Source organism: Grampus griseus, assembly GCF_964374135.1.
Source record: "Grampus griseus genome assembly, chromosome: 6".
Classification (NCBI taxonomy): domain Eukaryota; kingdom Metazoa; phylum Chordata; class Mammalia; order Artiodactyla; family Delphinidae; genus Grampus; species Grampus griseus.
In genome coordinates, this window is record NC_139000.1 from 83,653,495 (window position 1) to 83,680,997 (window position 27,503).

At 39.6% G+C, this 27,503-nt stretch overlaps 2 protein-coding genes across 6 annotated transcripts in view; both read right to left on the reverse strand.

The window, feature by feature from the left end:
* Positions 1-779: 779 nt before the first annotated feature.
* Positions 780-12,624, reverse strand: ISCA1 (iron-sulfur cluster assembly 1). The gene is made up of 4 exons (XM_082656575.1): positions 12,425-12,624; positions 5,571-5,624; positions 2,752-2,857; positions 780-1,075 (listed from the first exon to the last, which is right to left on the reverse strand). Exons 1-4 carry the CDS (start codon positions 12,503-12,505, stop codon positions 927-929), a joined length of 390 nt encoding a protein of 129 aa, XP_082512701.1. The 5' UTR covers positions 12,506-12,624; the 3' UTR covers positions 780-926.
* A 4,597-nt stretch (positions 12,625-17,221) lies between these two features.
* TUT7 (terminal uridylyl transferase 7) overlaps positions 17,222-27,503 on the reverse strand; it is a 67,786-nt gene continuing 57,504 nt past the window's right edge. For 4 of the 5 annotated variants that reach the window (XM_082655868.1, XM_082655870.1, XM_082655867.1 and 1 more), the window contains one exon: positions 17,222-18,227. In XM_082655868.1, coding sequence (XP_082511994.1) covers positions 18,160-18,227 — 68 coding nt within the window. In that variant the 3' untranslated portion in view covers positions 17,222-18,159. The remainder of the gene's footprint in view (positions 18,228-27,503) is intronic. The other variant, XM_082655871.1, reaches the window with a different exon arrangement.

A 27,503-nucleotide genomic window follows, 5' to 3' on the forward strand; every position in this document is an offset into this window, starting at 1 on the left:
AGCCAGACCACCCGTTTACCTTCACTGACTTCCTCGGAGCGCAGGGCTGGCGTGTCACCTACAAGATGGGGAGATGTGGGTGGTCCCGGCTGTGCCCCTACCCAGCCTGCAGTGTGAGGGGGGACAAAGCCCTTCAGCTTCCCAGGGTATAGAACTGAGGGGATGGGCTAGATGGCTTTTAAGAGAACTTCTGATTAAAAGGATCTAAGTCCGCTTGAGATCCCATATCCGAGCAGACGCTTACGGTGGGCAAAAGAACTGGACTTAAAAACAGGTGGGTGAAGTATTTACCTTTTGATCCCATCACTCAGAACTATTCTGCACTACAGTTAAGGAAATCTCTGTCCAATACTTTAATGGCTGGGGATGCTGCAGGGTAAGCAAATGAGGTATCAGACAATGAAGTTTTAGATAAAAATGTAGAAACGCTGTGCCCAGTTTGGGTAGAAAAACAATGCACCACCACACCACACCAGGAGTCAAGACTTCCTGCCTCTGAATTTTAAAATCCATCTTGTTGGGAGAAGTACGTTCAATCCTTTCAAAAGATCTACCAATCTACACCTATTAAGAATATGTTTTCTGAAATCCCCCCCAGGAAGGCAACTTCCATGAAACTAGCTCTAACAGAAAGGATGCAGGAAGGAGAATTTAATTGCAGGGTAAAACTTTTTTTCTTTACAGATCAGAAAAACGACACAAAGAGAGCAACAGATTCTCATTTTCTGTCCCCTATAAAGGACACAAGTATCAATTCTTCTGGAATCTAACACACTGGCTTCATTTTCAAATGCATCACTTTATTTTCCTTGTAAGGCAGCCATATGTTACAAACCTTAAGCATGCGACAGTCCTATGACTTCTGCAATAAGCCATAGAGCTTCCACAGCTCTCCTGGGGCCTACAGCCTGAGCAGTCCTGAGGAGTCAAATATTAAAGCTTTCTCCACAGCCACATGTTCCTTTGATGTTTGGGTTATTGAACACAAACTCACTGGATAATTTGTCTTCAACATAGTCCATTTCTGTTCCTAAAAGTGTTAGCTGTGCTTTCTTCTCGATGAACACTCTGACTCCTGGGGGAGAAGAAAACATGAGTCATATAAAGCCTGCCATCCCATGGAACCTGCTGATTCAAAGCACAACTGAACTTTAAATAGTAACCACTAACAAACGTCAAACAAGAGGCTTTTGAATCTGTCTCATTATTTCCTTTAAGGGATGTAGTGCTCAGTTTTCTGTCCCCTTTCCTACACAATAATCTATGTCAAAAACAATTGTATTAGGCTAGACAGTTGTGTACAGCAAATTCCATGACAATTCTGTGTAAAACTAGAATTTGCCTTTCTTCGCTATACTTCAATTTGCTACATGAAGAAAATGTGTATATTCTCAGTAAGAGTTCTGTAAAGATGGAGTCAATGAGATTAATGAAAATCCTGAAATGACATTTGTATACACAACACACTGCCAAGCCTAGAGAAACACAAAGGACTATGATATAATGGGCTAGTTTAATAAGACTAAATCATGAATCAGTACAAGCAGTTCTGTTTTTCTGCTTATGGACCAGAAAACTGACAATAACATAACTCCCTAGTTATCTCTACCTAACTAGTTGGTAGAGGTGGGAACCTTCGTAAATACTAATGGATTAAGAAAGCTTTCTTCCTTATAAAAAACTGCATCATTACTTAAATATGAACTATCTTTATTAGATCTCTTCTTTAAGATGAAAACTTTCAGGTTTAAGATACTTTTACATATTGATTTTAAAAATAATATATTAACAAATGTCTTTATTGATCAGTAACTTAAGTGCAATAAAAAGAATACACATCAAGAACCCATGAAAACTGGCTAATGGCGCACACAAAGCCAGTGCTGCAGAACCCATGCACGCTGAAACTCCCCTGAGGTTGTAGCAGTATTTATTTTGTTTTAAATAGATTTTATCAGATTATTGGGTAGGGGCAGGGACTGGGGGGGAGGGGCAAAATATAATTAAAGCACTGCAATTTTTTTTTTTTTTTTTTGCTGTACGCGGGCCTGTCACTGTTGTGGCCTCTGCCGTTGTGGAGCACAGGCTCCGGATGCACAGGCTCAGTGGCCATGGCTCACGGGCCCAGTCGCTCCGCGGCATGTGGGATCTTCCCGGACCGGGGCACGAACCCGCGTCCCCTGCATCGGCAGGCGGACTCTCAACCACTGTGCCACCAGGGAAGCACAGCACTGAAATTTTTAATAAAAATTGGAAATAGACTCTTCTAAAGGAGGAAATGACATTACTTATTTGACATAGATGCTTCACACCAAAGTGGCTGGTTCATTCTGAAGTTTTATCATCTTAAAATCTTTCTGCACACAATGATAACCTTTCATAACTGAAACAAATAAACAAGTTTATCCAATAATCTATCACTTAGTTACTAAGAGCACAGCCTCTGGAGTGAACTTGATTGGGTTCAAATGTTCATAAGGCCACTTACTGGCTGTGTGACCTTAGGCAAACATATTTAATCTCTCAGTGCCTCAGTTTCTTCATCTGCAAAATGGGGACAATATAGTACCATTCTCATTTAGTTGCTGTGTATAAATTAGTTAATATATGAGAGCCCGTCGAACCATGCCTCCCTTACAGTGAGCACTAAATACACCATTCTTACTATTATCATCATTACTCTCCATGCTACACAAGGCCAAACATTTTAGGGAGAACAAAGTGTCCAGAAAAAGTTTGCATAAAACTCACCATCTTGAACAACTTCTTCATCAGAGTCTCCTTTTGTCTTTGTATATTCCAGAGTGTAGGAAAGGCCATTACAACCCCTGGTTCGGACACCAACTTTCACACCAACCTGAAAAGGCATTGTAAAAATAAACTTAGTTTTAATGTAGTACAGATTAAACAGTTATAGTAATAAAAGCCCTATTTGATAATATTTTCTTCAAAAGCTAAAAGATAAATATTAGATTTCTGGCTATAAATAGTCCCTTTAGGAAGTATAAGCAGAATGGGAAACTAGCATTTAAAAAATTTAACTACTGTACAAATATCATTACAACATTGGCAGGGATCCAAAAAGAATAAAAACCAATTATATACGAAGAAAGAAATACAGAGGGAACACTGCACCCTAAAACTACAGTCACCAGTACCCTAAAAATGAGCTTGTGTGTTTTTTCCTATTTTCTTTCAGTCTTTGTCTCATATATAATCTAAACATGGTTTTTTTTTTTTTTTTGGCCGTGCCACGCGGCTTGTGGGATCTTAGTTCCCTAACCAGGGATTGAACCCATGCCCTTGGCCATGAAAGCTCAGAGTCCTAACCACTGGACTGCCAGGGAATTCCCTAAATATAGTTTTTATTAGAGCAGAAATAAAAAATTTATTCTCTGCTTTTTTTCCCACTTAAGACATCATTTTCCCATGCAATTAGCTTTTGTAATTATCATTTGCAACTAATGCCTACATAATATTCCACTACACCTAAAGCATGTTTATTACTTAACCATTACTATTAACCATTTTTTCTGGGAATAACATTTTTAAGGGAAGAGTTTTAATTCCAAAAATGAATAATCACCTTTTTTTTAAAAAAAAAAAAGGAAAAAAATATCTGATGGCAGAGATGACTACATAAGAAAACTGGACTTGCTCAAAAATGTTTTTGCTCCACCTCACCATGTGAGATGTTCCCAGGATATTTCCCTATGGTTAGGTTCACCAAGGTTCATAGGTCATCACCTGGCAATCACATTGCCTCTATGTGACATGGGGCCTTAATTCTGTAAACATTCTCAAGTACCAGAAAGCAAAAGACTGCAGTCAACACAGACGTTAAGAAGTTTAAAAAGTGACCAAACAGCACTTTTAAAATACCAATGTCTACCTCAATGTAGTTTTCTAACAATATCTACCCAATTTCTATCTATTCTTGAGTCCTATCTGCTTTTTCATGTGCGTATACAGCATTATCATAAGAAGTATCATTTTAGCAAGCAGATCCTGATTCCCTGAACAGCAGTAACATGTGCTTGCTCCAGGAAAGCAAACATAAAGTGGGAAGACACCTGATGAAGAGCATGAGTTAGATGTTAAGATATTTGGTGGTTTTGATGAGTTGAAGCATTCAGAGTATTCTCTTCTGTCTTCAAACAAGGAGACAGAACTATAGCTTTATTCACCTTCACAGTGACAGCTTAGAGAATGTGTGAGGGAATTTCACATATTCAACATGATAAATAATAAAGTGCCTGGCTGAAATTCTGGAGCACACGTCATAAATACTTGTTTAACTTAGTTTTTATCTTTGCAAATAGGAAGACTCAAACAAGCAGGAAGTCCAACTATTAGGAATAGAGAGACACTTTATTAAAGAGTATGTGAAAATACAGCTTTAGGTACCTGGAGTTTGGAAAAGGGATTGCTTATGCCACAAATGACACCTGAAGAAGTGTTTGCTCAACCCTTTTCATGTCAAAACGAACAAACATCCCTCAACTCTACAAAAGTGAAATTGTGTCAACTGGTCAATTTATACTCTAGTCATTAGTCTACCCAAATTTAGTTGGAATTGAGTTGGAACACTGATATACTTAGATTTAATAATTCTTAGGGGGAAGATGATCGAACTCCTGTTACACTGTAATACAGGTTGTACAATGGAACTTAGAAACTACTCTGTAGTCTAATTATTGAATATTAATAGTCTTGGAAGTCATTTACAGTATCCCTTAGGCAGTGAACAATGTGCTAAGATTAAGATGGTTCGCACACCCCTTGCCCAGCGATTCTACATCTAAGAATACAGCTTATGTAGATGAAATAAGCTATGCCTACAGGTCCAGAACAACGGGCCTGGCACACTACAGATGCTAAATATTTGTTGAATAATGTTTGTGGAAGCACTGAATGAGAACAACCCAAAAGACCTTTAATATGAGAGCGTGGCTAGATAAACTTGTTCAACGGAATACATTAGTATATGCAGCCATAAAGAGAATAAGGATCTTTATGTAAGGATATGGAAAGATCTTCAAGCTATACTATTAGGGGCAAAGCAAAGTGCAACCACAGTGTGTGTGGTATGTTCTCACCTAAGTAGGAAAAGAGACACACACGCAAATGTAACAAGCAAAGTCTAGGCCAGCGGTTCCCCTCAGGGAATTAGTTTTGGTTGTCACAACTCCAGCACAGGCCAGAGATTCTGCTAAACATCCTGCAATCCACTCCCAACAAGGACTATCCAGTCCAAAACATCAACAGTGCTGAGGCTGAGAAACCTTGGTCTAGGTAACAAAATGCACAGACGATCTGTGCAAGGACACGAAGAGGCAGCCTCCTGGAAGGGAGAATGAATAAAGAATGTGGGGCGAGAGAGTGACTTCCTTTTCATATTTTTCCTAATACCCTGTTGTGTTACTTGCATTTAAAAATCATGAGCATTTTTTACTTTTTAAATAAAAACCCCTAATTAATGAAAGCACACTGTTTATCACAAGATAAATTCATTGTGAAAATACAACTTCAATTTTTTACTAAATATTTGTCTGATTGGTTTTACTTACGTGTTCAGGCTTATCTTTAAGAAGCTGTTTTATCTTGTTTACTGCTGAAGGTGTCTGAAAAAAGGGAAGGTTATTAAGTTGTTAGTTACAAACTTCGCCTTCTTCAGCCTTATATTTCCTAGTATTTAAGACAACTCAAGTCTATCTTTAGCAAATTCATGTGGTGAATTTATGTTCCATTCTCACCAGAGTACCTTGTGGATTTCATACACAAGCATATGAACTCTACTCAATTAAAAGCATTTTTAAAAATATCTACTAGCAACATCCTCTTCATCCCCTGCCCCCATCCCCTCAGTCAAGGTCAGCTCCCTGTCATAATCTCTGTGGTACTATCTACTCACATCACAAATATAATTTTTCTAGTCAGCATCTATTTCAAATTCCTACTTTATGCCCAGCAACAAGCACATTGCCTGACACACAGAAGGCACTCGACAGTCAATGAATGATATCAAGTACCACATTGGGAAAGCCAATCTTCAGGCATTTTTCCTACTGATCATTATTAACTCTATTGCTCATTCTGTTTACCCCAAATCTATTTCAGATCCATCAAAATGTACACCTAGAGGAAAAAATGTTACCAGCATCAAATAACCCAGTGTGCCTCTTGTGCCAGTCCCACCAAATGTCACAGAGATTGATTAATTGATTGATTTTGGCCGCGCAGCACGTGGGATCTTAGTTCCCCAACCAGGGATCGAACCTGCGCCCCTTGCATTGGAAGCACGAAGTCTTGACCACTGGGCCTCCAGGGAAGTCCCTATCCACAGAGATTATTACATCAGCATCTGAGCATCTAGATGATGCTCAGAACTAAGCTAGTCAATAATAGAAACAAGAACATGGAAGAGTTTTCAAGAGAAATGCTGTTTAACCAAGTCCAGTTGTCCTCAAAAATAAGAAAACGTCTCAATGTACTTCATGCGTAGATCAGCATTACAAACCCCAATTTCCTGAGGAGGCTGTTAGGGAGAAAGCCTGTCCCAGGGCATTCCTGGCCCACTTCCTAGCTGTGTCCCAGCCCATTACTTGGCTTAAACAGGGATAAAAGTCCCTCCTCCTCAGGATTCTTGTGAGTATTAAATGAACGAATTCATGAAAAGCATTTAGAATAGCGCCAGGAACAGAGAGCTCAACATAAGCCAGCTATTATTATAACAATGAGAATATATTATCATGAAGAGATCATGTCCTTCCTACGTTTCGTTTTACTAGCTCCTCTAGCTGGCAATGCTGAGCCGGTCCTCCAGTTTTCTATACAGGCATTTTCCTGGTTTGTGAAATCTCAGAGTGGACATTATGATCTACAACTAGGTAGTAATCGTAGCCAGAACTCAAGCCTGTGCTGGGGGTACAGACCTGATGGATGGCCCGAGTGTGCTCTTTCACCCTGTCTGGTTGGGGCTTGGCCAGATGAAGATGCTGAAGCAGAGTCTGGACAAATTTAGAAAAGTCATGAAACCAATGTAGAAGGTTGAGACTATCATTAAAAAAACAAAAACAAAAACAGGGACTTCCCTGATGGCGCAGTGGTTAAGAATCCACCTGCCAACACAGGGGACATGGGTTCGATCCCTGGTCTGGGAAGATCTCACATGCCACGGAGCAACTAAGCCCAAGTACCACAACTACTGAAGCCCGGGTGCCACAACTACTGAAGCCCGCACACCTAGAGCCTGTGCCCCGCAACGAGAAGCCACCACAATGAGAAGCCCGTGCACCGCAACGAAGAGTAGTCCCCGCTCGCCGCAACCAAAGAAAGTCCGTGCGTAGCAACGAAGAACCAACACAGCCAAAAAACAAAAACAAAAATCACAGAACAGTGCACTGCACTTGATAAACAGTGAAACTTTGATTCAGTTATTAACATACGGTGTGTATGTATTTCTTATTGTGTGTCACTTAAAAAAAAAAGTTGAATAAATCACTACCAGTGGGTGGTTTATAAAGGCCGTTTCCCACAGTTCTTTCAGAACAGGAACCAAGCAGATCAACGACAGGGAATAGGATGGGGGGGTGGGGGGAAGGAGGAAATTCTGCAGAGAATTATTTTTATTTATTTTTTAAGATCACAGTATATTAACCTCAAATAGTTAGAGAGATATTAATGGAAAAAATTTTTAAAAAATGCTTAGTTACACTTCTAAATGATTGCCAGTAAAAACTAGCTTTCCTAATTTTCATGGTGATATTTCCCATGTGAGTCCTGAAGAAATTAATCTAATTACTGTCAAATTACAATCAAAAGATTTCCAGTAAATTAAAAAAAAAAAGGCACAGTCGTGGGAAAATACTCACTGGAAGTCCAACCTGATGCGGAGCCTTGGTTTATTGCCAGCAGATGGGAGGTGTAAGCTCAGGGCACACATACCATGCTGCCCCACGTGTTTCTTTTCATCCTGACCAGGGATTGAACCTGGGCCATGGCAGTGAAAGCGCCAAATCCTATCCACTGGACCACCAGGGAACTCCTGAGTCTCATGTGACTTTCTAAATTATCTAATTTGGTTTTTACAAAAGCAATATATTTCCTTCTTTTCTCAACTCTTAGTAGAAAACACTTAAACAGCAAACAAAAGCAATTCATGGAGAGTGGTCCACTTACCACAAAGTGGTTGATGTTCAACATTTCATACAGAAAGGGGCTTAAGAGAAAAATTACCTGCGTGCCTGGGAACCAAAACATGTCTTTACAGGAACCAAAACATGTCTTAATTTCCTAGTGTCAGGCAATAATCCAATATACCCCACTGGGAGGAGTGTTACTGATGATGTATAACCCTGCTGAGAGTCCACTTCAGGGTAAAGATATGGTTATCAGAACTTTCCAAGCAATGGATCTGAATTTCAGAACAAGTCAGAATGACTAAACAGGGGAACGTTTGGGACTTAAGATCATTCTGGGAAATAGTATAAAAACTTCAGCAGAACAACATGCTGCAAGCCTAGCGGCCCTCCAGTTTCAATATACTCCCCCAAACAACTAAGTTACCCATACCCACCCAAGAAAGTTATGTATAATCAATGAGTCTAATTCACCTGAGATTTGGCCAGTGAAATAAAATTCAAGAAACTCAATGAAATATTATTTCTCTCATATGTATATCACAGAACAAGACATTCTTTCAAGTGAAAGAGTATCTTTGAGTGAGATATTTTGGCCTTAAAAAAAAAAACGACTTCTAGTCTGTTTTTGTGGCTGAAATTATGGGAGAAGGCACTGCAGATAAACGAATCTTTTGACTACTTCATAGCAACATACTTTTACTTTATCCAATGCCATAGCGTTTCTATTCCTTGTAGCAGAAACTTTCCATCCTCAATACTGCATTTCCTTAGTCATTCCCCCAGGCAATTTTCATTTTTTGCTGTTTAAGGAAACAAGATTAAAACCCGAAGTTAACTCCACGATTATGTATACTAAACATGAGCCAACAACTACAACCTAGTTTCGTTTCATTGTAAATCTGGTATTTTAAGGTTTAAAAGATGGTAGATAAAGGGCAGCCAATGAATAAATTTCAGTATATTTTGTTTGAGTCATTCTTTAACAGCTATGGCATTATGATGCTGTTTCCCTTTTGTCTTTGCCTATTCCTGTACATGCAGGTAATCATAGTACATATTCACAATTTTGTAGCCTACTGCTGAAAGTTTAACATGCTACTCATTTGATACATAGTAACGTACATATATATTCACTGTTTCTTGAGTACTTTCTAGGTGCTTAATGGTTTATATGCATCATCTTTTTATTCTTTCAGTTCTGTGATTTAGGTATTAAAGATTAAATAATTTGCACAGGGCTAGTAAGTCAAAGAATTAAGAGTTATGACTCCCAAACCTTTAAAAAAAAATCATTACTTGCAATGACTACATATCTTGCCAACAGGATTTACTCTTACTTATTTAACTTGGCCTTTCATTCAGGCTACTTCCAATTGTTTCCTGTGTAATGCCCCTTAAATTGCCTCCATATACCAATCTTACAGCTTGGTCACTGTTCCAAAGGACTTCTGGGGCTACTCCTTCAATGAATAAACACCTCCTTGCGCCCCCATGTATTTAACATCATATTGTTTCCAGACCCTTCTCAACCAGGAGCTGCTAGAAATTAAGCCCTAAGCTACCCACTGTATGTAATGAATTAACTTCTCTCTTGTGCATCAAGAATGATGCTGGCTTTGTACCATTAATCTTCACATCTTTGGTTGAGCTTTAGGACAGTTGTGGGTATATCCCTAACCCTAATTAGGGCTGCAATGATTCTGCTTTGTACAACAATGGAAATAAAGGCCTCTGCCTGCAGTGTAGTGTTAAATCTTCAAGTTCTTCAGTCATATTTTACTCTGGCTCCTATACATACAATTCATTCGCAATTCCTGGGCCTGCAGGGAAGTAGGGAAGGGGGATGTCATCCTCCTTGGATGAAGGGTACTGACTTTGATGTGGTGGGTTGAAACCTTATTCTATCAAGGACCCACCCCTGGTTGCATAAAAGTGCCTTGACCAGTCTTTAAAGTCTTTCTCTCCAGCAAACCATCAATCCTCTCCTGGATTAACAACAGTTAACACAGGTAATTTGGCTCTGAAAACATGGAATCATGCTTTTATTTCATCAATACCTTTTCCTAACCTCTCACTGACTAGACTGCACAGGTACAGCACTTCTCAAAGGTTGCAACATGTTGAATTCCTGATGTCAAAATTTATATACTTAGCTGATATTCATCATCTCTTCTTACCCATTTCATTGAACTATCTCATTTCATTTGCTCTCATCTGTCTTCACTCATTAGTCCTTTGATGATTTCACTGCTTTTGCACTTAAATGAATATGGTGTTAAACGTTTGCAAAAACACTTGAAAATTAAGCACAGATATCCATACATGCATGCCAGTGTGTTAAGACTAGGAACACATGCCAGGATTAAAATAACTGCAAGCCTGCTACCACAGACCTTTGGTGGAAAGAAACAGGGATGTGCGTTGGCACCAGCTAAGATCACAGGGAAAGGGACTAAAGTCCGCTAGACAGTTAAGGAGGATAAATTCAGACAATGGACTCCTGCATGCTAATTGGAAATGTTGATCAAAGGCAACACAGAGCCCTTGTGAACTGAGAACTGACATGACAAAGCAGTGCTGGTAGCAGAATTGGCCTGGTAAGCCGGGACAGGTAATGAAGCATAAAGGAGCAAGCACGGATTGAGAGCAGGTCTGAGAAAGTGGGCTGGGTTATTGTTCCTAGTAATTTCTAGAGGTGCCAAAGGCCTGGCCCATGACTGTGTCCCAAGAGGGTGGGAAACGTAGGTCTTAAATGTCTGATGACTAAGTAGGAATGGAGAGAAAGGGTATGACCCATGCCAAATGGTGGAGAAAGAAAAGGCAAAAAAGTGTCTCCACACTTTCTGACTCTTCCTGGCTCTATCAGTACCAGTGGTAGAATTCTTTTGATTTCTGAATAATTTTTACTGAGATTGAAAGGAGACGCAAAGTATGAGTAGTGCTTTCTAGTTCTTATGATTTCAAATCTTGGAGAATTCTAAGATTTGACAGTGTATCTTTCAGACAGGAAAATGGGCTTGATGGTACAGAAAAAAGGAATGTAGAATACAGTATCACATAAAAACAGAATAACCTCCTTATGCACCTAAAACAGTGACTCATTATAAAAATATATTCTTCCACCTGATCATGACTTTCTCCTGTTTTGCTGAAACGAATTTTCCGGCAACAGGCCTTCTCATGGCATTAAATTGAACGGAATCCATGATTCAATTTAATCTGTTTTCCCCAGTCTTCAGGAATTGAATGTTTGCACAAAGGCTTCTTTACCAAGAGTGGGGTGTGTGTGAGAAGAATGCTGAACTGATCATAAGATTTCCTATGAAATTAATCTTTCAAAACTGCAAATAGTGACTGCTTAATGGACAGGGGGTTTTCTTTTGGGGCCAGGTGTTTTGGAGCTACACAGAAGTGACAGTTTTACAATACTGTGAATGTACTAAATGCCACCGAATCGAACGCTTACAAGTGGTTAATTTTATGTGAATTTAAAACACAAAACAAAACTGTGCAGTACGTCGGGGATCCAGCATGCACAGTAAGTTCTGTAAGTATCTGCAGCAAGTTTCCTTTGAGTGTGTTTGACCTTTCACCCAGAGAACGCTGTAAACTCACTCAGGGTGGTAATTTATCCTTCTTTGTCCTTTGTTAGAGCCACCACGGCCTAGGGCCCCTGGAGGCACAGAGTGCGTTTCAAAGCCTCTTCAACCCCAGACACCAGGAAGTAACCCTTTGTGCACTGCAGCCTTGATCTCTGCAAGCGGGTGGGCTTTGTTGTCTCCGCGCTCTCACCGGCGCTCCCGCATCACACTGTGGTCCTGCGGCCGGGCGAGGCTAGGCTCGGCTCTCCCCAAGCGCCACAAGGGTAGGAACCCTGGTTCACTCACCCAGCTGCGCCCAGCACCTGGCACTTCGACCTCTAAGTAACCCGCGACCTCAAGCACTGCCGCAGCAAGACCCTCCGCAACCCCAAGCTCCGGAAAAGCCGCGCCTGACCCCCAAGGGGCCGTGCTCGCGCCGCCCCTCCCCCCTCCGCACGCGGCGGCGCGCCGCCTGCTGGGAAACGTAGTTCCCGGGCGCCCGGCTCCCGAGGAGCAGCCCCGCCCGTGCTTGTTTATCTCCACAGCAGAGGCGAGTTGGGGGTGGGGACGATGCGGCGGCTGCGGAGCGGGTCAGGGGTGCTGCCGCCCGGCCGTGCTGTGCCCTGCCACCGTGCCCCCCCTCGCGGGGGCGAAGGTGAACCAATATAACGGGCCCGGTCGCGCGCCCCAGCCACTCACCAGGGTGAGGGCGGCCCGGGTGGGCTGCAACTTCCTCTTGCTCACAGCCCGGACAGTGGCCCGGACTAACGAAGCCGACATCCTCGCCCTCCCGGCGCCCCGATACCTCGGGCCGGAACTCGGCCACCTCAGCCTCTCTCCATGGACACGGCGGGCGCATTGACGCCACAAGCTCCGGCGCACGGCGCCCTGGGCCCCGCCCCTCGTGGGCCCGCCCACGCCGTCGCCATTGGGCGGGCCGTATGAGTGACGGGCGTGGGGCGGGCCGTATGAGTGACAGGCAGAGAGCGTGGCTTGGCGCCCGGGCCGTGGTCATGTGACGCGGGACACAGGGGTCGAGCGCAAGGTCGTAGCTCTGCGGCAGATCCACGCGCGCTGACTCAAGCCGGAGTGGGGCACATGGAATGAACTCGGACTTGTGGACTCTGGAGGCGCGCCGTTCCACGCCCTGACTTTTGGGCAAGGTGCTGCCCCGCCGCTTAAGAACTCAGAGGAGTCTACCGGCCGTAGGTGCGGTTCACAAGGTGCGGCCGTAGGTGCGGTTCACAAGGGCAGAATGGATTCGAGGCCCGGACAGCTACATACGTTTCCGTCTTCCTTTTTGGTCCAGCTTGGCAGTTCTTAAGAGCGTAGAATTACCGCAGATTCTCAATAAACATCCTCCTTCTCTCCCCTGCCTTTCCCCAAGCTGCTTAGGATGTTGGGATGTTGAAATATGGTACTAACACAATGCTTGCTTTAGGTTGGAATCCAGCTTTACTGTAAGATGTGACTGGGCAGCTCGGGGAATACTTTTATAGCAAGTACCAGTCGATAGCTTGATGGAATACCTGTTGCTTGTCAGATCTTGTGGCTGCTCAGGAACTTCTGTCCTTTAATTCGGCAAACATTCCTGAGCCCCAGGCATTGTGCAGCCAGCACTATACCCAAGGCGTACACAGGAAGCCTGGTAAACGGAAGGTCCAAGGAAGAATTGGAGATCCTGGTAGGAGAGAAGTGCAGTAGGGGCAGCAGATGGGAGGAGAACATCAAGAAAGGCGGCATATCGGGCTTCCCTGGTGGCGCAGTGGTTGAGAGTCCGCCTGCCGATGCAGGGAACACGGGTTCGTGCCCCGGTCTGGGAAGATCCCACATGCCGTGGAGCGGCTGGGCCCGTGAGCCATGGCCGCTGAGCCTGCGCGTCCGGACCCTGTGCTCCGCAACGGGAGAGGCCACAACAGTGAGAGGCCCGCATACCAAAAAAAAAAAAAAAAAAAGGCGGCATTTCTAAATGCTAAAGGGAGAAAGGAAGGAGGAGGTTGTGTGGAGTCTTGCTGGGGAGGATGGATTCTTGCTCAGTGTTTTGACGTGGAAAGAACTAATCAGTGAAGTGTTTTTTATTTTTATTTTAAAATGCTGGGCTGGGCTGGGCGAGGGCTTCCTCTCGCTCCCCGCCACGCGCGGAGTGTGAAGTGTTTATTAGAACCCAGTTTATCTTTCATCCTCTAGAGCCTACAGGATTGGATAGTTCAGAATTAGTTAAGTAATTTTCTCTCTGCTACTTAGACGCGATCGCATTGACAGTAAGAGAATAGTTGTTTTCCAAGCCCCGCTGTGCACAGAAGAAACTGGGGGATTAGGCGAGGTAGTGTGGAATCGTCTCTTGGTTTCATCTTTAACTAGGTGGGTGATTTGACTAGGTGGTGATCTGTGACTAGGTGGGTGATCACGTTCCTTCTCATGCCTTGTCTCCTAAAGATATGAAGATTAAATGAAAAGCTCTTGGAAGACTGCACAGCACACAGCAGCACTCCATAAACGGTGCTAATTGGTAATAGATATTCAAAGATGCCATGAATTTTGAAAATACTTCATATGATACAATGTCATTATACATTTATCCAAAGCCACAGAATGTGCTACACCAAGAATGAATCTTAATGTAAACAGTGGACTCCAGGTGACAATGATGTGCCCATGTAGGTTCATGGATTGTAACAAATGTCCCACTCCGGTACAGGATGTGGACAGTGGTGGAGGTTGGTGTGCTGCAGGGGCCATAAGGGAACTCTCTACTTTCTGCTCAATTTTGCTGTGAACCTAAACCTGCTCTAAAAAATAAAGTTTATTAATAAAAATGTAAAAAAAAGATGCCATGTATTTTTATCAATTATTGAAAAAATGTTATACAGTTGCGTAGCACTGTTCAGGTTTCAGAAGAACCCTTGAGCACATTATCTCATTGGAGCCTCACTACTTTGAGCCACACAGAGGAGCGTTGGCATGGCTATTTTATAAATGATGCTTAAACTCAAGCCCTTTAGTATAGTGCCTTAGACACTATTTAAAAAATCCAGTCCTGAATTTTCTGATTGAGGATCCTGTGTATGACTAATAGCTTTCTTTCCTCTATTTAATACACACTACTCAGTTTTTAACTTGTTGGCTGTTTTGCATGTATGTGCTCAGCCACATAATCTGCTGGTCAGTGGATCAGGCATACCTAATGTTACTTGAAAATGGTGCAGATCCCTGAAAGAAACTGGCATGTTAGAAGAAAGTGTCTTCATGACTATATAAAAAATGTGTGCTCCTTTATCTCAGAGCAGCAGCTGTTGTGTGGTATTGAAGTTAGGCGGGTGTGGAGACTGTTGAAGTGGTCCCAAGCTGTAACCACTTCTAGATTTCCACTAATAGGTTAAAAACTTACAATAGGGAAATGTTCAACACTGCACTTCAGGATTTAATTTCAGGGTTCTAGACATTTAAAAAAGTGTTTTCTTAGTAAGACCGCACTTGATCCTCACTACTGTGCAAGGGCAGGTATGGTTTCCATTTTACAGGCAAGGAAAATGAACTGCTAAAAGGTCAGAGGGATTTGCCACACTCTCAGCTGGAATAATGGCAGAGCCAGAATCTAATTAAGCCTAGAATTCCACTCAGTGGGAAGTGTGCTAAATTCTTGACTGCTGCTGTCCAAACAAGCCTGCTTTCAAAGAAAAAGAAGTACCGAGCACATCTTTGCAATTTTAGGGAGGTTTGTTACATTCTGTTTGCTTTTCAACATTTTTTTTTGCCGTAATACTGAACCCTACTGACTTATCTACCCCGGATTTTTTCCACTAGGGTAATATATATATGTATTTGAATAAACTGAAGTTATCTGAGAACATTTAATAACATCTCTAAGTGTGCACATTCCTGCTACTGTACACACTCAGCAAGAGATTAAAAAGTGTAGATAGGGGATATAAAAAATGGATTTCATATTTTTGTTCTTGAGAGAAAGAGGAAGGGAGAACCCTGGTGGTGGGGCATTTTTGCAGCTTGTAAGAGACAGACCAGCTGCATCTGCAAGATAGCCACACCCTGGAAACTGGACTCAGCATGGAGCAGATGTTCCTGTCCCCCAGCTGGGGTGCTGAGAAGGGGCTGTGACCAGCATCCAAGTAAAGGGAGTGAAGAGAACCAAGGGCAATACATTATCCAGGTCTGCTGGCAAATACTAGTCACTGTCCCACTGATTCAGTGTGACGAACTGAAAATCAAAAAGCTATCAAATACATTAGGCAGAATCTACTTTAGAAATCAGAATAAAATGTAGGAAACTTTCAACATTCTTCAAAGGATATATGAAAATATGGTTTCTATGAAAAGGAAGATAGTAAGAACAAACTAAAAGAATGAGAGGAAAAGGAAGGTGGTGGGTTAGGTAAGTTCAAGAAAGTTACAAGTGCAATAACAAACCTCATGTTAGAAAGAGCAAACAGGAGGATGACACTAAAAATCAAGCCAGTCACGTGGAGGTTAAACTTGACAAGCTTTCCTAACCGGAAAGAAAAGAGATGATAGGGAGAGGCATTTGAGAATAGACAAAAGTATTTTTGAGAACTAAAATTATGAATATAGATATTCTCTCAAATTAAAAAAAAAAACCTTAGGTGGGGAGAGACATTGGATTCACTTTTGTTTCAGACAAATGTCACTGATACAAAAGTTACAGGGAGAAATAAACACAGAAGCATCCAAGCAGAAAAATAAAACCTATAAGGGAACAAAAATCAGGTTGGCCCCAATCTCGTTACTATGCCAGAAGACAACAGAATGCCATCAACAGTCTTTCCAAAGAAAGTGACAAGAATTACGTGTCCAGTCGACTTTTACGTGCGAAGGCAAGAGAAGAAAAGAGGAGCAGCGGAGGAAAGTCAGGTAGAGCAGTTTTAGCCCAGGGTGCTTAATTCACTTGTTAATTCATGAGTTTCTGTTCATTCAAAACTGAGTAAGGAATAATGCCTAATTCTTTCTACCACAACTTCCCTACTCTAAAGTTCATTTTTTTTTTCTTTTTTTCGCTGCCCCGCGTGGCTTGCAGTATCTCAGTTCCCTGGCCAGGGACTGAACCTGGGCTACAGCAGTGAAAGCCCCGAATCCTAACCACTAAGCCAAAGGGAACTCCCCTCTAAAGTTAATTTTGATATGGTTCTTTTTTAGCTGGAAAATGTCTCCAAGTAATTTGTTTAAAAGAAGGGCACACAAGGTGTGCTACTTTCTGAGCCCTCTTCTATCTGGGAACGTTTGCCCAGCAAGCACCCCCTGCAGCCCTTCCTATGCATTCACCCCCCATAAATCTGTGCCTCTTACAGGCACACTCTCAGGACTTGGCAGGCGTCGGGTGTCAATAAACACCAGATCGAATGAGCACATGTAAAGGGAACACGGGATAAAGAGGAGCAGATCTGTACTGCCCTTAATCCTTGACCTAGTTTCCTCAGGAAATGTAGGACTCTCAGTGGAAAGTAATATGGATAAAGTTACAGGTTGAAAATGTGATTTTATTTCAAAATGATAAATAAACCGAGGCATAGTTTAGACCATGTACTACTTCTGAAGGGCTTGTGAATTAGAGAAACAGTTCCAGGAGGGCTCCAGTCAGACCAATCAAACTCATGATTGGCAGAGATAGCCTCTTTAATAATCAGGGATTTTAAAAGTCCTTCACCCTAATTTCTGAATATCATAAAAAGTAAAAATTACTTTTGTCATTTTTCCTTTGAAAATGTTTTTAGCAGCAAACAGGACTCTTGTTTTCCTTACTTCATTTTTATGACCATAGTAGTTATATGTCAACTTACTTAAAATTAGAGAGGGAAGAAAACTAAAAGCCCCTCAGTGGCACTGCTCATCCACGGAAGGCTCACATAAATAGGTACTCATGTTCACGTTATCACTTCTTCTACAAATATCAATAAAGTAAGGTTTGTAAATCGTAAATACAGTAGTGGCAGTTCACACATATTTGACACGCGTTCACACAAGGATTCAGTCAACAACAATAAATATAATTTCCCCTCTTCAAAACAAACAAACAAAAAGGATTTATAAGGGAAAAAAAGGATTAATTTACTTGGAGTTCATCAGCACACCAATTTTAGTGTGCTTTGAAAGAATTAAAAAGCATGAAATTGTATTCCTGAATACTGGCCCATAATTACATTTTTTTTTTAAACCTGTCTTCAATACATACATCATGGCTTTCTATTAAAATCCTTAAATCTACAGGGATTTGTAGTAGGTAAGACTATATAAAAATTTTTTTTCCTCATTAACAATTTCATTAAGTTAAAAAAAATCGGACATTTCCCTTAAATGTTAAGTTGAAGCCTGATCTATGCTGCTGTGTCCTGTGAAATGAACCTAATTTTCAAAGTGAATAGGAACGCCTGAGTGGCCATTTAGAGTGCGGCATTTTCCTTCCCTCATGATTCCTGCTGGGTCCTCTTCGCTGAGGCTTTTCCCTGAGTCATATATTTACTGGAAAGGCTACCTAGAGGAGGGGAAAAAACAAAACCCAACATAAATGAAACAAGCCTCACTTTATCGTAAACGCCATACAGTTACTTCTTATTGTTAATTATTCACAGAAACTTTTCATACTGGTCACTTGTTTTCAATCAAGTAATTTGGCTAGATATATTGTAAAAAGGTATATATAGAACATTATCTATTAAACATAAGCCTCGTCACATTCTTTCTAAATGCAGACGAGTTGCTAGAGTGACATCATTTTAATACATTTGCATGCTCACTATTTACATATTGGTACAGAAGGCCAGGTGAACTTTTAAAGGCTCTGCTCTGCATCTGCAACCAAACAGAATAGATTGCAAAGAATACTTTGGTCAGAAATGTATATCTTGCGTCATTACTCTGACGACACGAAGCTGTGAATGGTGATATTGTAGCCATAAGTCATTGATTTAAAAGAAAAAAAGGAAATTTATTATATTTACAGGTGAAGGACAGAAATAAAGACTGCTAATTAAATGCATACCACAGAACAGTTAATAAGTTCTGTTCTGGAGTCTAAACAAATCGATCAACGAAGCAAGAAAACTGAGAAATTCTTAAGTGATTACTTGTAAGAAAGTAGTATATAACAAAGGTTATACACATTGATCATATACATTTCAAATCAATGGGGGAAAGTATGGATTGTTCAATAACTGGTATTGTGTCAAATAAGTAATTTTGGAAGAAAAGGGTTAGATAAGTTTCCTCCCTCACATCATACTTTTCCTCCCCACCTAATTCCAAATGAATTATAGAATTAAATATAAGAGAGTCAAGGTATAAGAAGTAGTGGCTATTTATACAATCTTGGGGTGGGGAAACAGTTTCCTAAGTACATCACATTATATTTTATTTATGAAAAAGGCTTTCTATGCTTAGTACTAAAGAAGTTACAAATCAATAGAGAAAAGATGAACACCAATAGATAGCTGGTGAAAGAAAAAGCAATATATGAAAGAGAAAAAGACAGCACAAAAAAATATTCAATATCAATGGGTAATCAAAGAAATGCAAACAAGATACCAATTCCTAACCACCAAATTGTTTGAAGGAAAAGCAGAAGGACAGGGAAGTGGGTAGAAATTTTGGTAAAGGAATATTCATACAAACCTTACAATAACTTAAGTATGCAAACAACTCAAATGTCCAGAACTTGTGATATGACTAAGTATATCATGAACAAAATAGGATTATTAGGTATGCAGAGGATAATTAATAACATGAAAAAAGCAGTTTATAAAACCACATGAATAATATTTCCATTAAAACTAAAAATTAAAAAAGGAAAAACCCTACCAATCAGCTATTTGGCGCTTCATTTTCCTTATCTGTAAAATAAGGGCAATAACACCTACCCCCTTGGAGTTATTGTGACGATTAAATTAATTAATACATGTAAAGCAACTGAAACTGGCACATAGAAAGTACTCAATAAATGCTAACTATTATCATTACACTGATGTAAAAAGCTGGGAAGATTTTACCTCCAAAACCTAAACAATAGTTATTGCTCTAGAACGGGACAAGTATAAATGGCTTTTATTTTCATTTTGCTTAAACTATACTTTCTAAAATGTCCAAAGCCAAAATATTAAGTATGCAAATATAAACTTATGCCCCCCAAAAGCAAACTTTTCGAAGCAGGACATCTAGATAGTCAACTCACAGTGAAAAATGAGTGCTATGTCAGGAAGATTCAAAGTACTCTGCTTGTGTATAAATACCATATTTATACCACGGAGTGTCTACTGGTCAAAAATACACATCTTTGATATTCTGAACTGCACAAAGTATTGAGGACAGGCTTTTCACTTGAAGGACAAAAATTTAGATCACTGCACCTCATATTCTACACACACTTCGGATGGATTAAAGATCTAAATAGGAAAAATAAGGTTTTAAAGCTAATAGAAAAAAATACAGTTGTATATCTTTATAACCTCAGGCTAGGGAAGAATTTCTGAAAGATAACCCTAAAATCATGAATCACATGTCCATGAAAACTAATCAGGGAAAACCAATCATCTGATTATCTCAAAATTAAAAACTGAAGTGGCAATAGATACAAGGTGAAAGACAAGACATACTGGAGGAAGATATTAAGGAAGTACATAATAATAAATGCTCAGTATTCAGAATGAAGAACGCTTGTAAATTATTAAGGAAATGATAATGCAACAGGAAAACGGGCAAATGATCTGAACAGACCATTTATAGAAGAGGAACTCCAACTGGCCAGTTAACATAGAAAAAGGTGCTTAGCATCACCAGAGTCAAAAAAATACCCATTAGAACAACACCAAAGTATTTCTCACTCATCAGATTTGTAAGAATAAAAACTGCTGATGGGAGTGATAATTGTTTCAACCAATGAGAGGGTATACGACAATATCTAACTAAACTGAAAAGGCACATATGCACATATGAAAATGTGCTATGACCCAACAATTTGACTTCTAGGTACTCAAACCCTATAGAATCTCTAAAACATGCTCAAGAAGACTCACACAAGAATGATCATTACAACACTGTTTATAATAGGAAAAAATCAGAGGTAATCTAAATGTTCACGTACTAGGTAATGACTACATAAAATATTCTGTATTTGTATGATGCAATACTGTAAAGAAAGAGGCTAAATCTATATACAACAACATATATAAATTTCAAAGTAATTTCGTTAAATAGATATAAAAAAGCAGGTTGTAGAACACTCTTATTATACAGTGTGATATGTCATTTAAATTTAAATATTCACCAAGGATACGTATATTAAAGGATACATAAGTAAGGGCTTAAAAAGAACTGGTACCTGAAGTCATAATAATGGATCCTCTGGGATGGAGGGGGACATGACAGACAGAATGGGCCTGGGGTAGTCACCATCTTAACCTTTTATTAACAAATGATTGAAAAGAAAATGTGAAAAAATAACGCCAATTCTCTAGTAGATGGGTAGTTGTTATATTATCTGTACCTTTAAAAAAATTTTTCCCCAAAATGTTAAGAAACCATTCTTTTCTAAGAATAGTACTTATAGTTTTATTACTGCATCACTTAAACATGCAGTCCTATATATATATATATATATACACACACACACACACATATATATATATATATATATATATATACACACACACAAAATCTCATCATACCTGAAGAAACTTCATATAAAAAATTCACATGTAAAAAGATAAAACTATGGGACTTCCCTGGCAGTCCAGTGGTTAAGTCTCCACACTTCCAGTGCAGGGGGCACATATTCGATCCCTGGTTGGGAACTAAGAACCCACATACTGCATGGTGCGGCCACAAAAAAAGATAAAACTGCTAGAAATAAAATATGAATTTTTATGTAATCTGGGGGAAGAACATGAAATTCTTAAAATTGTGTAAGCATGACTTGAAACTACCCTAAAGCTGGCTAGATCAAACTACTAAAACAAACAAACAAATGTTATGTATGGCAAAATAAATCATAAATGAGGCTGAAAGAATAATAAACTGGTGGTAGTGGCGAAGCCTACTGTAACTCATTTGACAAAGCATGAATGAATTTCTAAGTAGAAAGAACTAAAGACAAAAATGAATCCTCAACGAAAATACAAAGATATAACATGAAGAAATACAAATGAGAACATGGGAAATGTTAGTGTTTAATGGTAATAGTAGAACTTCAAGCAGACTGGCAAAAAAGGACTACCCTAATGGAGTGAGGGTATGGAAAGTTTGTGAATGACTCTCTGAGATTGTCAACAATCACAACACGGCATTAATTGTATCTCTGTCGAAACATGCATACCTTTAAACCTATTATCCTCCTAAATGGGTATTTATCCTGAGGAAATAACTAGACAAACATGCAAATATACATTATAATGTTTAAACAGTGGTCTTCAACCTTGGGTACTTGTATTCCTGAATAGCTTAACAGGACAAGTGCTTAACGTATTCGTTGGGCAATCAGAGAGCTGACCACAGTGCTTCAATTTCTGAGTTCTTTCTGAGAATGCCTTTGTGGCCCAGGCTTTGGGCTGGTTCTCAGGAATCACACCACTTTTTCTTTCCCCTTTCACAAGACAGAGAGGCATACCTTCTAACCATCCACCTCTTAATGTGGTACATTGCCCCAGGGTGAAAAAAAAACTTTGGGAGGCAGGGAGGCACACAGAATGCTGGTATCTGTGATAAAATGTGAATGCCTCTAATAAAAACCCAAATTTTTAGCTTTCACAAAATTACACTGATAGCTGATGACCATCAAAATAATTTCTGATGATGCGTTATTATGTGATTTTTGGTCAGTTAATTAAAAAGGAATGAAAATAACTGAGTGGCACTGTTGTAATACATCTTCCCTTCCCAGACTCCTAAAGGTATTTCTTATTACTTTTAATTTGCTATCATAAAGACTAATGAGTTTTCTCAATGTTTACCAAGTATAAAAACAAAAAGATTAGGAACAGAAATGATTCACTGTTTCAGTCCTGCAGTAAGTAGTACTGATCCAAAGTTGAATGAATGCATGGGGAAAAAAATCCCATCTAAATAAAGGACAGTCATTTTCAGTAAGTAAACATAAAAAGCAATTTTTAATCAAAATTTGTAACATTTGTTTTGGCTAATTATATTATTCTTATAACTATAAAAATAATTTAGAAGAAATGTTTACACTTTGAGATTTAATAAAAAGCTTAAAAATTCAATTTATATAAAAAAATTCAATCTATATAAACACTTCTGTTGCAGATAAGTATGATAGGCTGGTCAATAAAATGCTTGAAATATATATGATTAAAAGGTACCATCTTAAGATAAAATTCCATGGAAGTGAAACAAAAGAATTCAAGGCGGAAAAAAAAAAGATGTAAAATTTCTGCAATAATATTTACATTTCATTTGATACATTTAAGCTTGATTTAAAAGTTTTGTTTTTAAAATGCCAATATTTACAAAAAACCTCCAGAAATTACATGTTTTGCAATTATGATGAAAAATGGAGATATAAACTTAAACACATACAAGGAGATATATTGGTGGTTCAACATTTTGGGGGAGAGTATGCGAGCAAAAAAGTTTTGAAGACACTGACATAACAAATGTTTGAAAAGAGCTAGCTCATTAATAAGGAATGGTTAGATAAATAATGTATATTCATATACTGGAATATCAAGAAGGGTATGAAAAAGAATGATCTATATTCACTGATACTAAGATCTCCCCATATGGTTTCTAAAAAGTGCTTCTATTATTTTAAATTTACTATCATAAAGAGAACTGTGTTTTTGTTTTTAATAAGTAGGCTTTAACATTCTGGTTAAGGAAAAAAGTATACATCATCATGAAAGAGAAAAGATATCCACCAATCTCTTACAGTATCTCCAATTTTTAAGATTTCAAATCCTGGGATTAAAATGGAATAAACGAAGAGACAGAGGTAGTTTCTTTGGAAAAGTAATTTTCTTTGCAAAAACGGTAGAGGATTAAGAAATAGAAAAATGTTAGTTTTCTGAGATTCTCATACTGAACAGTTTATGACTATGGTTCTCCAATCTCCACATACTCCTGTTTTGTTAAAAATTTCCATTATATATTCGTCCTAGAAGTTAGAGAGAAGTACAGCATGGTTGGAGACTTTGCGTTAACCACAGTAATAAGAGTAGTAATAATTTATTGAGTGATGTGTGCCAGATGCTGTGTTAAGGGCTTTACATATATGAAATTAATCCTTACAATTGCCCTGTGAGATATCAGCCCCAATTTATCGACAAGGAAACTGAGGCACTGAGAGGTTCGATAACTCGACAGAGGTAATGCAGCTAGTAAATGACTGAGCTGGATTTCAGACTCAAGTAAGTCTGATTTTAACACTCGTATTCTTGATTATTCTTCCAAACTTACTGAATATCTAAGGCACTGTGTTGGCTGTGTGTATGTGCAGGAGGGAGGAAACAATGAAGATCAAGGAAATTCATGGAATTTTCTATCTACTACTATCACATTTGAGAGTTAAGAACTATACGTAGCTTAGTGGAAAGGAATGGAGGGAGGTATCAGGAGAGGAAAAGAGAACTTGGTTGAGTGCTTACTACTGAATGGGTGCTTTAATCTTCTCAGCACCCGATGACACAGATGGTGCTACTGCCAATTTTATAAATGTGACATCTGGAGCTCAGAGCAGCTAATTTCTTCTAAGGTCAATATAACTGATGTGTGAGAGCAGGGGCTGTCCACACCAGCAGGCTCTTGTTAGGAAACTACCCGTGCATCACAGATAAATAAGCCTGTGAAAAGGAAGAGCTTTTTGGAAACTTAATACTACTTACAGTTGAGACATATTTCACATCTATAACAACATAGATAACTTGTATAAATTTACCATGGGTAAATTTGACAGTATTAACAGTTGTCAATAAATTAAACTTGAAGTTTAATTTATTGGAAAGGATAAATTTTAACCACCTATGTTTTCTTTTCTGGTATAAAGTAAACCTATTTATTGTAATAAACTTACTACAGGAAAAAAATAAAGTTTTACAGTTATTCAAAAGATTTATAAATATGTAAGTCTTTTACTAAGAAGAAAATTTATTGAAATCCTAACTTACTGTCAATTGGTAATGCCATTTCTAGGCATATGTCTAATATCTGTATTTCTCCCCCACTTAAAAAATTATACAATTATAAAGTTTTACTCTCAAGATGTGTAAAGCCTTTAGCAGAAGCAATGCCGACAGATGCCCTGCGGGAATATCAACCCCATCAGCACCCCCTGTCAACCTCCGCCCTCGCTGCATGCAGCTACTGTTCTAAGTGCTTTTATGAGGGTTTCTCAACAGCCATACCAGGCAAGTGATAGTAGTGCTATTATCCCCTTGTAACAGATGAGGAAACTGAAGGAAGTGGAGGATAAGATCACAAAGCTAGAAATCACACCATGCGATCTGATGGCAAAGCCGATATTCAGAAACACCTTATCCTTGGCAAAACAAATATCTCAACTAACCAAGGATCAGTATTTTCTTATGTAAAATGTTCTGGAAATGCCTGTTCAAGGCTGAAGCTTGTAAAAACAACGCTCTTTTGCCTTGCTTACATCTGGTAACCTTGTGATCCTCAAACTCTCAGAGGATCTACGGGAAACAATCCCACAAACTGCAGTGGAGTCTGTTTCCCAAACACTTTCATCTGTTGAAGTAGCTTTCAGAGGCAGCCTGTCAATCTCATCCATCTTTCATGGCTGCTGCCATTGTCAATCAAATCCTCTCACGATAGGCCCCATTCTCTTTTCACACAATTTCATTTTGAGTGTTTTCCCGTAGAACTTTTCTTATTTTTAAGTCCATGCATTCCACTGACAGCAATTACAAGACCTTCCCAGGAAAGAGCTGCTCTCGCCTGTTCTTACAGAGTCTCCTATGTCTTTACCTTTCATGGACACCATATTCCCCTATTGGGTAAGGGTGGCAATTCTCTGAAGATTTCTGTTTCTCTTTGAGTTGTTCTACCTCACTGTGCACACCAACCTCAATACTCAGGCCTTTTAAATTTTGATTGTAAAGAGATTTGATGCCATTTCAAATGTTTTTTCCAATCATTAAAAAAAAAAACCCAACTGTAAAATTAGCATATCATAAAAATAAATGCCTACTTCTATGTAGATCATTTTATATACTGGAGATAAATCATCGTGGTACTGACAGAAACGGAAGTACTTAAATAATTTAATAATTCAATTAATTTTTCTCTTGTTAACATTCAAAGTAGAAACAACCAAATACTCTTTGCCTGGAGCTCTCAGCTTTCCCAGGGTGAGATCACTGTGCCCTGGCTTATTTCAGCCTGGTTTGGTGAAAGCTGGGAAGAGTTCTCTCTACGGTGGGACTCTGGAGGCTGCTGAGGCTCTGAGAGCGCTATCTCTCAGAAACCGACACCTGATGGTAGATACAGATTAGCCTCTTCACACTCTGTAAACTAACACAGGCACCTCTCCAATCTAAAAGCAAACATTCTTTGCACATTAGCAATAAGACACAATATGTAAAAGCTGAGCATAAAATATGTGGCTTGTTTTACATTATATATAAAAATGTCAGGTTATATCAATGAAGCTTTAAAATTTCAAAAACTTAACTTTTCTCATCAACTATACAATCAAGTTAAAAAGAGTACACATGCTCTATTTGCTTATAGAATGTTCCTCCTTTAACTCTACTTTATTGAAGATTAGAGAGAAAGAAAGAGAAAGAGAAGGCCTTCACAGCCTCCCATTTCCCCCTCCCTTTTAGCATCTTTCCTTAGGCCTGGGGCCTGGGTGGGGATGGGGCACTAACCCCACCTGGCACTAACCCACAGCTGAAGTTAAGCAGCCTACAGTTCTTCTAGCACTTCTCACCACAACTCTCTACAATCAGGTTTTTCTGCCCTCCACTCCAAAGAAATGGCTCTTTTCAAAGTCACAGTGAGTGACTTCTGTGTTGCCAAATAAAATGCTGAATTCTCAGTCTTCGGTGCACAGACCTATGAGCAGCAATTTGCATGAAGTCAATTCTCCCTCTTTGAGGCACTTTCTCCATTTGGACTCCGGGACCCAACTTGCTGCTTCTCCGTCCCCATGAACCATTTTTCCTGTGTCTCCTTGGTTTATTTTGCCTGAGCCTCTACATGCTTTTTCTCTTTTCTAAGTGATCGCAGTCAGACCCAGGACATAACTACCATCTATTATACATTGAGCATGCTCAAATTTGTATCTGCAGCCTGGATTTTGCTCTAAATGCCAGGCTCCTATATCTACTTGGCTACTCAACATCTCTACCCAATATCTAGCAGGTCTCTTAAAACTTACACGTCTAAAACCGAACTCTATTTCTCCCCATAATCTGTTCTCCCTGACGGTTCCCCGGCACAGGAAATTCAAACTCCATTCTTCTAGCTGCTCAGAGCAAAAATCACAATGTCTGCTCTGATTCTCAAAATCTCATGATTTTCTGTCATGCTTTATCATCTAACCCATCAACAGATCATGTTGGCGCTACCTTTAAAGTCTCCAGAACATTAGCAGTCCTCACTTCCTCCACCCCTTCTACCTACATCTAAGCCGTCCTCCACTCTCCCCTAAACTGTAGCAGGAGCCTCCCTGTTGGTTTGAATTTTCACCCTTGCCTCCTCACGGCATAATGAACCTTTTAAAACAATTCAGATAATACCACTCCTTTGCTCAAAACCTTCCAACAGTTGCCCATCTCAT